Consider the following 16,024-nt stretch of genomic DNA (forward strand, 5'->3'; position numbering starts at 1 on the left):
CCTTGCGGCCATACCCACTCATGGGAAAGACTTCGGGAGTAAACCCTGAGGATAAATCCGGAGCTGGAGTCCCTAAGGCAGTCCAACATCGTCTTCAGCCTCGTTCTGGCAACTCCTGTGACGACACTGGTGCCAAGCTGTATCAGCCCTTGCCCTTCCCTTGGACAACATTGGTGGCGTGGAGAGGGGAGACTTGCTGCTTGGGCAACAGCCGGTCTTCTATACAACCTTGCCCAGGCCTGTGCCCTGGAGAAGACTTTCCAGGTGCAGATCCATGGTCTCGCAAGACTAATGGATGTCATACATACATATTGAATAGATTTAAATTGTGCAAAAGACAGAACTAATTGTATATTAAAATTGAGGTCATGTTCACTGGTTCAATGTCCATGTAGGAAACAGATGGCAGAGGGGAAGAACCCATCCCCCCAAATCAGCCAGTGATGCAGCCTGTCAGTATGCTCTCCACGGTACGTCTATAGAAGTTTTTGTGTGTATTTGTTGACATGCCAAATCTCTTCAAACTCCTAATGAAGTATAGTCGCTGTCTTGTCTTCTTTAAAACTGCATTGATATGTTGGGACCAGGTTAGATCCTCAAAGATCTTGACACCCGAGAACTTGAAACTGCTCACTCTCTCCACTTCTGATCCCTCTGAGGATTGGTGTGTGTTCCTTCGTCTTACCCTTTCTGAAGTTCACAATCAACTCTTTCATCTTATTGATGTTGAGTGCAAGGTTTTTGCTGTGACATCACTCCACTAGTTGTCATATCTCACTCCTGTACGCCCTCTCTTCTCCATCTGAGATTCTACCAACAATGTTTGTATCATCAGCAAATTTATAGATTGTATTTGAGCAGTGCCTAGCCACACAGTCGTGGGTATAGAGAGAGTAGAGCAGTGGGCTGAGCCAGTGAGGTGCACCAGTGTTGATCATCAGGAAGGAGGAGATATTATCACCAATCTGCACATATTGTGGTCTTCCGGTTAGGAAGTCGAGGATCCAATTGCAGAGGGAGGTACAGAGGCCCAGATTCTGTAACATCTCAATCAGCATTGTGGGAATGATGGAGTTAAATCCTGAGCTATTGTTGATGAATAGCATCCATAAGTGTTTGTATTGTCTAGGTGGTCTATATATACCTGTAGTTTAAATCCTTATTTGCCCTGGACGGTAGAATAGAACACTTATGTTTATAGGAACAGATGGAGGTTATTTGCCCCTCAAGCCTTTTCTAACATTAGTATGATCAAAGCTGATTTGCCCATGGCTAATCCTCTGTGCCATTTCCCCGAAGTTGGAATTATGCAGTCTTGCAAAAAATTCAGTAACTGCCTCTTTAAACATCACCAATGATCTATACTCCAGGACCCGTCCAAGTAGAGAACGTCAGGGCTTTGCCACCCTCTGCTAGAAATTATTTTGCACCTCAGTTTTGATCGATTATCCCTGTCTCCTCTTTAGAGCTTTGCCCACTTGTGGAAATCTTGCCTTGCCCTCAAAGGAAATTGTGTTTCAATAAAGTTACTACTCATTTTATGAAGGTCTAAGGAATATAAATCTATTTTCTTTAGCCACTCTGTGTTTAGTTTAAAAAAAAATGTGTAATTTATTTTCCTCAATATATTTGCTTGCCAAGAATTCAATTTCAAAACAGTTTTCGTGAATAAATACTATTCTTCCCTTGTTTACGTGACCACGGTTTTGTTTACTGTGGGTGTCACTTTAAAACGACTGGATGATGCGGGACTATGACGTCAGTATAACAAGCTGCAACAGACCATTGGGATTTTCTGAGAGAAGTGGGGGGGGGGGGGGGAGAGAGAGAGAGAGAGAGAGAGAGAGAGAGAAAGTTTTGAACCACAAGCTGCTGATAGGAGCTTGCTGTGACAATGGGTAAAGTCTGATACTTTCCCATGCCTAATGGACTGGGTTGATTAACGGTACACAGTGCACACTGGATATGTGGCTGTCACTTCGTATGATCCATACGTAGATTTTGTTGGAGTATCCTGTGGCGACCACTTTGTTAACCCTTAACCTGGTTTCGGGCATGTTATATGGTAAACACTTTTGCTAAAGGAATATTCTGTGACTGTCACCTTGTGATGTTTCTACGTGGATTTCAGGAAGACTCGATGGATAAGATCTTAGGCGACTGTTACTTGGTTTTCCCAGCGTGGAACCTGTGGAATTCTTTGTGATTGCCTCCTCTCTACATTTTAACATGGATTTACCAGTCCCTCCCCTCACTTATTCCCTGGATTACTGGGCCTTTCTAGTTTGCCATCTTAAGACTTTATGAACTGTTCCTAAGCTTGACAGTTTGGGAGCGACACACACATAACACTGTTAACGTCTGTTTCTTTTGTTTAATTTTCTATTCTTTGAGTAAATACTAATAAATATAGTGGTTTAACATTAAACCCTGACTCATTTTGTAGTCTATTGCTGCTGGCACGTAACACACTTTTCTGATAAATTTCATTAGCAATTAACACTAAGTATCTCTGGTCATGAATTACAAGAATAGTTTTTAAGTACTCCTGCTAATTTTAATGTAATCTGACTTTGACTATAGTAGATTTTCCCCTCCAGTAACTAGGAGACAGTGTTGTCAACTTCCATTCGCATTAGAGTAGTTGCTAGGGTGTAATCAGCTATTCAAAGCACAATAATGCTGCAATATTTCCCTAACTAACAATTGGGCATAAAGGCTGGTGGTAAATTTTGCTTTAATATTATTTATTTATTTAGAAATACAGCCCTTGCAGCCCAATGAGCCCCTACTGCCCAGTTACACCGATGTGACCAATTAACCTAAATCCAGTATATCTTTGGGATGTGGGAGGAAGTTGGAGCATCAGTAGGAAACCCACACAATCACAGTGAGTACATACAGACTTCTTACAGACTTCAATGGAATTGAGCCTGGGTTGCCAGCACTAATTTAGTATTATAATGACTGCTATGCTATTGTGCAGCCCAATTTTCTTTGGCTTCCAGTTGCAGGACTTAGAGTTGAAGTAATGCTTAAATTTTCTACCTCTTCACTCTCCCCTTCCAGTTGTCCTTCCCTAATCACAGCCACTTAAATTTAACACTACTGCTTTCATTTGCTGAGGGCCAATATTCTCAAAGTTCCTTCGAAAAATTGGTTACCCTTTGTCTCTCCAATCAAGTGCTTTTTCATTAACTATAATACTTAAGTGGCTTAATGCCCATTATTATTAAATCTTTAAAAGCAGCTCGGGACCTGACTACAATAAAGGCTCAATTTAATTGGAACTTGGTCTGCTAAGAGTTGAAGCTTCTTGTCCCTAGAAGCAATCATGACTCTTCAGCATGCTTCATTGGGCACTGGCGAGGGCAATGTTCAAAGCAAATTTTATTATCAAAGTATATGTACATCATCATATACAACCCTGAAATTCATTTTCCTGTAGACGTACTCAGCAAATCTATAGAATAGTAACTGTAACAGAATCAATGAACGATCAACCAGAGTGCAGAAGACGGCAAACTGCAAACGCAAATGTAAGTAGCAATAAATAACGACAACATGAGATAATGAAATAAAAGAGTCCTTAAAGTGAGATCATTGGTTATGGGATACATCTCAATATTGGAGCAAGTGAAGTTGAGTGTAGTCATTCACTTTTATTCAAGAGCCTGATGGTTGCGGTATAGTAACTCTTCTTGAACCAGTGGTGCGAGTCCTGAGGCCCTTGTAGCTGAATGGTTGGGAGTGCTTTATCCATGGTGTATTGAGCTGAATCCACTACCTTTTGTAGGATTTTCTACTCAAAGGCATTGACGTTTCCATACCAGGCCGCGGTGAGCCAGTCAGTATGAGCTCCACTACACGTCTGTAGAAGTTTATATTTAAAAAAAAATTCAGATGCCATGCTGCATCTTCATAATTGCTGGGTCCAGGATAGTAACCACCCAGTAATTTAAAGTTCTTAACCCTCTCCACCCCTGATCCTCTGATGAGGATTGGCTCATGGTTGTCTGGTTTCCCTCTCCTGAAGTCTACAATCAGTTCCTTGGTCTTGCTGACATTGAGTGAGAGGTTGTTGTTATGACACCACTCAGCCAAATTTTCGATCTCCCTCCAGTATAGTATGCTGATTGATCACCACCTTTGATTCGACCCACAGCAGTGGTGCATGCACATCTCTCTGCACAGTGCTGTATGTCTTGTGGTTAGCAAAATCCTGTTACTTGGACTCAAATTCCAAATCCTTTGGAGGTGAAATGGAATCTGGCCCCAGTTAATGAATAGTAATATGTAAAAACATTATTAAAGCATATGAATAACAGTGCAAGTACTTCCTTTAATATTGTGAGCCTTGACATAAAATGTGTGCTTTTATACCATTATGCGCAGCAGGAGAAAGAAACAAAGCAATATTTTGGGTTGAAGGTGTCAAACCTTAAACCTTTGTTTCTTGTTCACAAATGTAGCCTAATCTATTGATAATTCCCAAGACTGCTTTTATTTCAGGTTTTTAACATGGACGTTTTTATTTTTGTTCATCTGTTGCTGCATTTGTTGCCCTTATTGGCTATATACTTGTAAAGAAGCAATATTAGTTAATTTTTTTTTGCATTGTATTTTTCTATCAAATCCTAATTGTCATACTTTATAGTATTGACTATGTATCTTACACTGAACAGTGTTCATGTGATTAAAAATGTTCTTAATCTGTGAATAGACAATCATACTGGAGATGCCAGAACAAATTTCCATGCCAACAATGACATGGGTAGGAAAGGTGAGGAGGTCCTGAAGAGAGATTTTAGAGTTAGGTAGAAAGGTGAAAAGCAGATCCTCTGGGGTAGTAATCTCTGGATTGCTGCCTGTGCCAAGAGCCAGTCAGGGTAATGTTAGGAGCATTGGCAGATAGACGCACAGCTGAGGAACTGATGCAGGGGGCGAGGGTTCACATTGCTGGATGATTGGGATCTCTTCTGTGGAAGGTATGACCTGTACAATAGGGAAGGGTTGCACCTGAACCTGAGGGCAACCAATATCCTTGAGGGCAGGTTTGCTAGAGCTTTTGGGGAGGATTTAAGCTAATTTGACGGGGGTGGCAACGACAGTGCTAGGGTTGAGAATGGGTCAGTTGATTTACAAACAGAGGCAATGTGTAGTGAGACTGCTTGCAAGGACAGGCTGATGATGAGACAAAATTACTGTCAATGGGATGAGCTGCAATGTAAAATAGGATTAAATCAGACAGCGTAATGAATACCGGACTGAATGTGTTGTATTTGAATGCACACAGCATACCGAATAAGACACATGAACTTGTAGCACAATTAAAGATTGGCATGTAAGAGGTTGTGGGCATCACTGAATTGTGCTTGAGAGATGATTATAACTTGGAGCTTAACATCCAAGGATACACTTAATATTGAAAGGACAGGCAGGTAGGTAGAATGGGTGGGGTGTCTCTGTTGGTTTAAAAAATAAAATCAAATTCTTAGAGGTGACATAGCATCGGATGGTATAGAATTGTTATGGGCAGAGCTAAGAAACTACAAGGGTAAAACAACGCTCATTCTGACTGTTTTTCAGAGGTCTGAGCAGCCGCCAGAATGTGGGATACAAATTATAACGGGAGATAGAAAATGCATGTCAAAAGGGCAATAGAGATCGGGGATTTCAATATGCAGGTAGATTGGGAAAATCAAATTGGTGCTGGATCCCAAGAGAGAAAACTTGTAGAATGTCTACACAATAACAGGTTACATCACTGTCTGGTATGGAGGGGCTACTGCACAGGTCCGAAAGAAACTGCAGGAAGTTGTAAATTTAGTCAGCTCCATCTTGGGTACTAGCCTACAAAGTACCCAGGACACCTTCAATGAACGGTGTCTCAGAAAGGCAGCGTCCATCATTAAGGACCTCCAGCACCCAGGGCATACCCTTTTCTCATTGCAACCATCAGGTAGGAGGTACAGAAGCCTGAAGGCACACACTCAGCGATTCAGGAACAACTTCTTACTCTCTTCCATCTGATTCCTAATGGACACTGAAGCCTTGAGCACTACCTCACTTTTTTAATATATTATTTCTGATTTTTGCTTGATTTTTAATATATTCAATATACATATACTGTAATTGATTTACTTATTTTATTTTGGTTTTTATATTATGTATTGGATTGAACTGCTGCTGCTAAGTTAACAAATTTCACGTCATATGCCAGTGATAATAAATCTGATTCTGTTCTGATTGTGGAATTTGTGGTTGAGCTCAGTAGGGAATCAACAATTCTGGATTGAGTGTTGTGCAGTGAACCCGAATTGATTAGAGAGCTTATGGTAAAGAAACCCTTAGGAAACAGTGATCATAAATTCACCCTGCAATTTGAGAGGGAGAAGCTAAAATCAGATATATCAGTTTTACAGAGGAGTAAAGGGAATTACAGAGGCATGAGAGAGGACCTGGCCACAGTTGATTGGAAGAGGACTCTAGCGGGGCTGCTGGCAGAGCAGCAATGACTGGAGTTTCTGGGACCAATTAAGAAGGCGCATGATAAATACATCCCAAAAAGTAGTAGTATTTTTAAGGCAGGGTGACACAACTGTGGCTGACAAGGGAAGTCAAAGTCATTGTAAAAGCCAAAGCGAAGACAAAGAGTAGAGCAAAAAATAGTAGGAAGTTAGAGGATTACGAAACTTCTAAAAACCAATAGAATGCAAATAAAATGAGCTATAGAGGGAGAAAAGTTGATATATGAAGCTAAGCTGGTCATTAATATCTGAGGATTCCATAAGTTTTTTCAGATATATGAAGAGTTAAAAAGAGGTGAGAGTAGATATTGGACTGCTGGAAAATGATGCTGGAGTGGTAGTAATGGGGAACAAGGAAATTAATAAGTATTATGGATGGATAAACTATTATGATGAATGAACTGAATAAGTATTTGCATTAGTCTTCAATGTAGAAGACACAAGCAGCATGCCAGAAGTTCAAGAGTGTCAGGGAACAGAAGTGAGTGAATTTGCCATTACTAGGGAGAAACTGCTTGGGAAACTGAAAGGTCTGAAGGGAGATAAATCACAAGGACTAGATGGTCTACACTACAGGGTTCTGAAAGAGGTGGCTGAAGTACAGAGGTGTTAATAACGATGTTTCAAAAATCAATAGATTCTGGCATAGTTCCAGAGGACATGAAAATTGCAAATGTCACTCCAGTTTTCAAGAATGGAAAGAGGTAGAAAAAAGAAAAATATAAGTAAGTTAGTCTAACCTCAGTGGTTGGGAAGATGGAGTTTATTGTTAAGGATGTGATTTTTGAGGTGCTTGGAGGCAAATGATAAAGTAGAGCAAAGTTGACATTATTTCCTTAAAGAATAATCTTACCTGACAATTCTGTTGAAGTTCTTTGAAGAAATAACAAATAAGATAGACAAAGGAGAATCAGATGTTGCGTACTTAGATTTTCAGAAGTTCTTTGGCAAGGTACTACACATGAGGCTGCTTAAGTTAAGAGCCCTGGTATTAAATGAAAGGTACTAGCATGTGTAGAGCATTGGCAGGAGGCAAAGAGTGGACAAAAAAAGGCTAGCTTTTTCTGATTGGGTGCCAGTGACTAGTGTTCCACAGGGGCTGTGTTGCGACCGCTTCTTTTCACTTTGCATGTTAATTATTTGGATGGCAGAATTGGTGACTTTGTGGCCAAGTTTACAGACAATACAAAGATAGGTGGAGAGGCAGGTAGTATTGAGGAAACAGAGAGACTACTGAAGGATTCTAGATTATGAGAATGGACAAAGAAGTAGCAGATGGAATCCAGTATTTGATCATGCACTTTGGTAGAAGAAATAAAAACATAAACTATTTTTTAAATGGAGATTTGTTTGGTGCAAAGGGATTTGGGAATCCTCATGCAGGGTTCCCTTAACTTGCAGGTTGAGTCAGTGATGAAGAAGGCAAATGCAATGATAGCATTCATTTTGAGAGGACTAGAATATAAGAGGAAGGATGTAATATTGAGGCTGTATAGGCACAAAGCACTAGTGAGGCCTCACTTAAAGTATTGTGAGCAGTTTTGGATCCCTTATCTTAGACAGGATGTGCTGATACTGGAGAGGTTTCAATGGAGGTACGTGAAAATGATTCCGGGATTGAAAGGCTTGTCATATGATGAGTATTGATGGCTCGTGGCCTGTACTCACTGGAATTGAGAAGAATGAGGAGGGATCTCATTGAAAAATATTGAAGGTAGAATGGTATCGATAGATAGAGTGGATATGGAGAGGATGTTTCCTCTAGCAGTGAAATCTAGGACCAGAGGACATAGCCTCAGAATGGAGGGATATCTATTTAGAACAGATGAGGTGAAATTTCTTTAGTTTGAGAGTGTGAATCTGGAATTCGTTGCCACAGACAGCTGTGGAAGACAAATTGTCGGGTATATTTAAGACAGATGTTGATTATTGATTAATCAGAGTATGAAGGGTTACAGGAAGAAGGCAGGAGATTAAGGCTAAGTGGGAAGTAGACCAGCCATGATGAAATGGCGGAGCAGACCTGACAGGTCAAATGGCTGGTCATTTTCTGCCTACTGATACCCACATTTCTACCTTTCAGATGATTATCTGCAGTTTAATATTGCTGTCAAATATGTCCACAAATCCATTATGGAACAGGTTTCCCCTGCTATCCGAAGGTAGAGCATTCCTATGAAACCATTTGTAAGCCGTAATGGCGTAAAGCGAAGAATATGGGAAAAATTTTGAGCTTTCCCAGACCCAAAAAAATAACCTACCACATCCTATAAAATAACACAAACATATAGTAAAAGTAGGAATGATATGATAAATATACAGCCTATATAAAGTAGAAATATTGTATGTGCGGTGTAGTTTCACTTAACAAATTCGGGAAGACAGCAAACTAAAATCGATTTGGAGGAAAAAAATCGGCACATACACGCATGCACACACAACTGCCTGCACAAGGTCATGGTAGTCTTTCTCGGGGTAAACACATGTATAAAGTGGGCGTCTTTTTCTCGAAAAAGCAAAAATCCTCTTTGGTTAGTAAAAACAAATGTAGGTCTTTTGTAACAGCAAGCTGTCATTAAGCGAACGTTCGAAAAATGGGGGCCACCTGAATTTCAAACATTTACTAAACTTGAGTGAATAAACTTCTCAACTCAGTCTCAAATTTCTCAGCCCTCTGCTGGACAATCCAGTTAGAGAAAACAACCTGTTTAATAACCAGTTCCAGCATCTTTCCTGCTATTATGTCAGGCTGTCTAGTTCAACTTCCTCTCTCCCTTCATTCTTAAATATTGCTCTTAAAAAATTTCTGGACACAAATACAATTTGCAACTTTAACTTGCATTTGCAATCATAATGGTCTTATAGTTCAATTCTTTGTTTATTGTGGCAGATTGCAAATGTGATTAAAATTGGTGTAGATGTTACTCCATATGTGGAGAGGACTCTATTGTGGGTGATGCAGTAATAGGCTATATAAAGTAACCAGCAATATTTAAGAATGAAGGGAGAGAGGAAGTTGAACTAGACAGCCTGACATAATAGCAGGAAAGATGCTGGAACTGGTTATTAAACAGGTTGCTTTCTCTAACTGGACTGTCCACCAGAGGGCTGAGAAATTTGAGACTGAGTTGAGAAGAAGTTCATTCACTCAAGTTTAGTAAATGTTTGGAAGTCTCTACACAAGGGTGTGCAGAGATCGTGCATTTAAAATGGCTGGCTAGGTTTTTAGATATTAAGGACCTTGGAGATAATTCTGGAAAGTGATGCTGAGGTAAAGCATCTACTATGACAGGGCAGGCACAAGGGATTGATTGTCGTACACACCATTATGCCCAACTAATTTATTAATCTAGTCATGTACATGCAAATTAACTAACAGATCTGATGTCCATCACCATTGTTGACTTCAAGTTTGTCACCGGTTTTAGTTTTCACTATTCTTAATTCTGTTAATGGACAATTTTTTGTTGCTTTATCTATACTCAAAGTGTTTTCACATTTTTTTCAGTGGCATTTTATCTTTGAGACCAATTGGATACTTTGTGAAAGCATCCATTTTACTCCTATCCTGTTTGTGTCTCTGGAGTGTCTGTTGTTTTCTACATCAATTCTTTCTAATTGTGCCACTTAAAGTCTTCATGTCAGAACGCTAATATTTGTTTTGCTCTGTGTCCTTGCTGTAATATAACTTAAGGTGAGATAATTGGAACCCATATCCTTGTTTTGCAGTGACAGTTATTTTAATTGCATGGGCTTTAAATCTTCCCCACAGAGTTCAAAGTTTACAAAGACGTGTTGCAATGATTCATAATAGATCTTCGGTAGAGTTCCCCTATAGTCAGACTGTAGAGGTGGAAAACTGAGGCAACATTTGGCACTGCTTCGATGGAATGGATTTGATTTGAAATTACCATCTATGCAACACACACAAAATGCTGGAGGAACTCAGCAGGCCAAGCAGCATCTACGGAAAAGAGTACGGTTGATGTTGTGGGCCAAGACCCTTCAGCAGCTCTGGAGAAAAAAGCTGAGTAGATTTAAAAGGTGGGGTGGGGGAGAGAAAGAAACACAGGGTGATGGATGAAACCTGAAGGGGGAGGGATGAAGTAAAGAACTGGGAAGTTGATTGGTTGAAGAAATACAGAAATAGAGAAGGGGGGAGTCTGATAGAAAAGGACAGAAGGCCATAGAAGAAGAAAAATGGAGAGGAGCTCCAGAAGGAGGCGATGGGCAGGCAAAGAGAAAGTGAGAGGGAAAAGGGGTTGGGGAATGGTGAAGGGGGGCAGGGTGTGTGGTATGACCGGATGCTATTAGGTTGGAGGCTACCCAGATGGAGTATAGTTCTGAGGTGTTGTTCCTCCAAACAGAGTGTGGCCTCATCGCAACAGTGGAGAAGGCCATGGATATACATATTGGAATGGGAAGTGGAATTAAAGTAGGTGGTCACTGGGAGATCCCAGTCACTTTTTCTGGCAGACAGAGGGTAGGTGCTCAGCGAAGCAGTCTTCCAATCTACATCAGGTCTCACTGATATACAGGAGGCCATACTGAGATTCATCCAGCATTTTGTGTGTGTTGATTGGATTCAGTGATGAGACCACACTCAGTTTGGAGTAACAACACTTTGAATTCTGTCTGGGTAGCCTCCAACCTGATGGTATGAATGTTGATTTCTTGAACTTCCAGTAATGTTCGCCGCCCCCCCCCCCCCACTTCATCATTCCCTATCCCCTTTTCCCTCTCATCTCCTTGCCCACCCATTGCCTCCTTCTGGTGCTCCTCCTTCTTTTTCTTCCAAGGCCTTATGTCCTCTCCTATCAGACTCCCCCTGCTCCAGCCCTGCATCTCTTTCACCAATCAACTTCCCAATTCTTTACTTCATCCCTCCTCTCCCAGTATCCCCTGCCACCTTGTGTTCCTCTCTTCTGTCCCCCACCTTTTAAATCTACTCACCTTTTTTTCTCCTGTCTTGCGGAAGGGTCGTGGCTCAAAATGTCAACTGTATTCTTTTCCATGGATGCTGCCTGGCCTGCTGAGTTCCTCCAGAATTTTGTGTGTGTGTTACTTGGATTTCCTGCATCTGCAGATTTTCTCTTGTTTGTGACTAAACTCTCTCTGTTTTGCCTGTTCTGTAATGAGTTAAATATGGAACATGTCAACCTCCTATTTGACTCTTGAATTATGTTGCTGTTAGAAGTGAAAAGTATTTCATTGTCAAGTATTATGCCAGTGGTGGTGACCATGTGCCCAAATTCATAATCTTCTAAGAAGTTCTCCTGGTATGCCATGGTAATTTTGTGCAGAGATTATCATAGATTCATAAATTAACAATAATTGTGCACTTTTTTTAGGAAAATAGTGATATCTGTTACTTATTTACATGTATTATAATAAAAGATTGCAATAGATGAAGCATTTTAGAAAACTGTTCAAAGCTATTAGTATTTTAAAAGCAAATGAAAAATAAACATTATTTCAGTATTGTTATTGTACTTGTTTACTATCCAAATATTTGCGTATGCCAGAACTGCAAGGATTTCAAAATCTATCTTCCAATGTCATGAGGCGTTTCCTGTAAAAGTATTTCACTCTTCTCAGATTGTAAAAAAAAATTGCTGTTTGACTTGGTGGTAAAGATAATCATGATGTATTTTTTTTTTACGATGGGTAGGGTTTAAGGAATCGAAGGTGACATTGCATTGCCATGTGTCAACAAATTGTTGTGTGTGCCATGGGTTCGCTACCCTGATTTGGTATTGTGTCAATATATAAATGTTCTTGTTCCAAAGGATGAAGAATTGCTTTCTTTTTTCTGTGCTTGAATAAATCCAAGATTTAATTCTGTTTTAGGTATCAATAGTATGATGAGGCTGAGAGATGGGCACACAAGATCCTTCCAGGCTCCTGTAGATATCCATGCTTCGCAAGATGGTCGGCTTTATGTATTTGGAAGTGATGTAGCATCTTCTGATGAATCATCGGATGAAGACAAGAATAGTATTGATCTGCGACTGAGAGGTCGAGAGTGTCAGTGGCCCAGTGTTTCAGTGGAGAACTCCAACAGTATTGTATTTCTTATTAGAGAGGTTGTTGATGGTGACAACCTCAATACTTTTGCTTTGCAGTATGGCTGTACGGTAAGTTTAATCCAGCCATTATAATTAATTGGCTGCATATAGTCAGATTTAATCTTTTAATTGTTTGCCATCACAAAGGAAGTGTTTCATCCTGTGAGCAAATGACATTTTCACTCTTGAAGCAGAAGTTTCGTTTTCATCTAATTGTGCAATAGCTCACAGTATATTCAAAATTCTTCTGACCTTTTGCCCCTTTAAACCTCCTCCTTTATATAATTGGCTTGCTTCCTCATTGTAGCAGGAATTAGCAAGATGCTTTAATGGGGCTTAACTGAGAAAAATGGTTAAGGTCTGGGAACCTTGTGGGTCAGCCATATATCAAGTCTAGTTCAAGGAAAATCTCACCCTTCATAGTCCCTGCAAGTTTACTATTAATGCAAATATATATGCATTGGCTTTGAGAACAATAAAATTTCTTCATTATAGGAATGACTGAAAATTGCACTTTTATGTGTTTTGGAATGTTGTGTTGTTGCTGTCCTAATGAGAGCTTCAAGTCTACTTGAAGTGGCATCAGTGTTGGACTTTGGAAGCAAAGGCTCCCAAGTTTGAACCCAGTTGGACCCTCTGGGCACGCTTTCCATCCGTGCTGGCTTGAGCTAGCCACTCGACCTCGTAAAAACAAAAAACAAGGGTCGAGTCAGGAACGTTCATACTGTGACCCAGTTAATCTGAAAGGAGACCTATCCTGCAACTATGCGCCAGACGAGAATGGCTGACTGTCTGGTGTGACACGCTATGATGACTGAGATCATGAGGTGTCTGATGCACTTATGAAAGAATGCAATGTCAGGATTTTTTTTTAATCTCTGAAGTCAGACTGTTGAACTGAATTCACTGGCTGCTAATAACTGTATTTGAGGTAGTAATTGTAGTGAAATACTGCTTTACTGAAAATATAATTTTGTGGTAGACTTGCAGATAGCTCAGTGCACCCTTTGCAAATAATACCACAGAGCCACAGAGGTTCTGCATTTTAGAGTTTAGAGCTTTGTTTTGGCCCCTTTACAAAGACTAGTGTGTTTTAAGTCTAGCTACAGTGGTATATCCAATGAACAATATACCTGGGTTCAATTACTGCTGCAGTCTGTAAGGAGTTTGTGTGTTCTCCCCATGACCACGTGGATTTCCTCTGGGTGCTGCTGTTCCCTCCCACAGACCAAACACTTACTGGTTGGTAGGTTAATTGGCCAAAGCCTAATTATGGGAAAATTTGCTAGGGTTAAATCAGGGAATGCTGGACAGAGTGGCTCAACGCGCTGGAAGGGCCTATTCCACACTGTGTCTAGATGAATAAATAAACACTGACATCAGGCAAAGCAGTGACTGGCTACCACCTATTACAGTTGCTGAGCTGATGAATATTTGCTTCTCCATGTTAAACAATAGTTAAAAGAAGCATTAAAGATGGCAGGAGCACAGAATGACTGGAGAAACCTTTGATGCACTGTGGCTTCAGAGTCTAGTGTTAATAAAATGCAACAGCATACCAAGCTTCACTAACATTAGCTCTTAAGCTGAAGCACCTATTTGGAAGAAGTACAGAAAGCATAAGGGAAAGGTGCTGCATGCGGGCTCCCCTTCACGTGGTCACCATCCAAAATTAAACTAACACTGTCATTTCTTCATTGTTGCCATGTCTAAAAATCAGGGCTCCATATCTTGTGTTCAAGATGATGTCTCTCATTGCTTTAAATAAGTTTGAAACTTCACAAGTAAGTCCAAGTTTAATTGTCATTGAACGTACACAGTACCAAGAATCACACGCAGGTTACATATAGGAAAGCAACCACATAAGGTATCAATGAAATGAAGTCACAAACAAAAATTTGTAAGTATAATTTGAGACTCTGAGTCCAAGAATGTTGCAGAAATCTGCAGTTGATCACAATACAGCTTGTCTTCAGCCGGAAGAACACTGGGGGGGGGCAACACTGACTCCAGCCTGAGCACTCCAAACTCCGCACTCTCTCCTGGACGACTATAAACAGGGGACACCGCAGGCTGCTTCTTCTGTCTGGCAATAAATCAGTGAGTCAGATGTGCGCCATTCCACATGAAAGATGTCCAACGGGGTCTTGTGATCACAAGAAAAGTGCCAAAGATGATCACTCACTGTTAGACTGCACAATCTCCTTTGTGCATCAACTTCACAGACATCTCTGATGCAGACAGCAGTACAACTTGTACCAAGTCCAGCTCCTTTGGTTTCTCTGTCAACAAACAATTTGCTGATGGGGTAGAACCTGCAGTATTTTAAGTTCTTAATGTCCAGCAGGGTCTAGTGATTGTAAAAAATATTTAAAAAGACACCATAGAAGCTGGTGTGATTGAATGCACCGCCATCTTACCAGATGACATCACCAATAACTGGATAAAGTTATTCAAAGGCACACCAATAACTGGCCTTGCCAAAAATTCTAATTTGGGATTGGGGGGGTGGGGGAGTTTTGTTCAGTGTCATCTATGGAGGTTGTTAAATTAGTTTAGACCTTTATTTAATGAGCAATGTTGGTGATGTTTCAAATGCCATTAATCCCCACAGTACTTGATAAAATACTGAACTTTGCATATGTCAACTCAAACTTTTTAATGTTTCACCAACAATCCCCCATATTTTATCCTTCATATTTGCCATAATCCTGCTGCATCTAACCAAAATCACTTGTTATCTTGTGATTGCTCACCTCTCTGTGATCTAAAATGCTCATTCTCCAATTCAAATCTATTCTTTACCTTGTCTCAAATCCTTTTTTTTCCCTTTCCCTAACTTCCTCTTTCACTTCCTACATTGGCAGATATGCCTTGAGCATCTTTGACTTGAGCTGCAGTTCCTCCATGAAACGAGACCACATGAGCAGGGAAAAGGAGCAATATAAATTAGTTCCTTACTACAATTACATATGTACTCAGCATTTGGTCTCAAAATTCCGCCTTGTATCTTTTAAGATTTCTCTGATAAATATAGGATAAATGTGATGTTCATTTGAATTAATGATTAAGAATGTATCTCTATTACAATTGACATTGATATTACTGACAATCTGATTTTTTTTAAGTGTTTATGTTGGCTGAAGAGAAATGCATTCAGCCATGTGGGAAAGTAATATACGGTTTTTATTACTGGATTCAGTAAAGGCTGTTAAATATGCTGTTTGCTACCTGTAAGTAATTTACCTTGGGATATACTCACACAGTAATAGGAAATTCCAGGTGGGTCACATTTTGCATTGTGCTGGGCATAATTTAAGTGTAAACTTGTGCCTATGTTATTGACAAAAGTCCAAAAAACATGCATGGGATTGTCTTTCTCATGGGAGTTTTTAGTAAAACAGCACTCAAATCATCACAGATGAA

At 40.1% G+C, this 16,024-nt stretch overlaps 1 protein-coding gene across 3 annotated transcripts in view; it reads left to right on the forward strand.

Annotated features, from left to right (window-relative positions):
- lysmd4 (LysM, putative peptidoglycan-binding, domain containing 4) overlaps positions 1-16,024 on the forward strand; it is a 33,407-nt gene that overhangs the window by 8,579 nt on the left and 8,804 nt on the right. For all 3 annotated transcript variants that reach the window (XM_059952706.1, XM_059952705.1, XM_059952704.1), the window contains one exon: positions 12,381-12,667. In XM_059952706.1, the coding sequence (XP_059808689.1) occupies positions 12,392-12,667 (276 nt within the window). In that variant the 5' untranslated portion in view covers positions 12,381-12,391. The remainder of the gene's footprint in view (positions 1-12,380; positions 12,668-16,024) is intronic.

The sequence above is a fragment of the Hypanus sabinus genome, chromosome 28, assembly GCF_030144855.1.
Source record: "Hypanus sabinus isolate sHypSab1 chromosome 28, sHypSab1.hap1, whole genome shotgun sequence".
In the NCBI taxonomy this organism is placed as follows: Eukaryota; Metazoa; Chordata; class Chondrichthyes; order Myliobatiformes; family Dasyatidae; genus Hypanus; species Hypanus sabinus.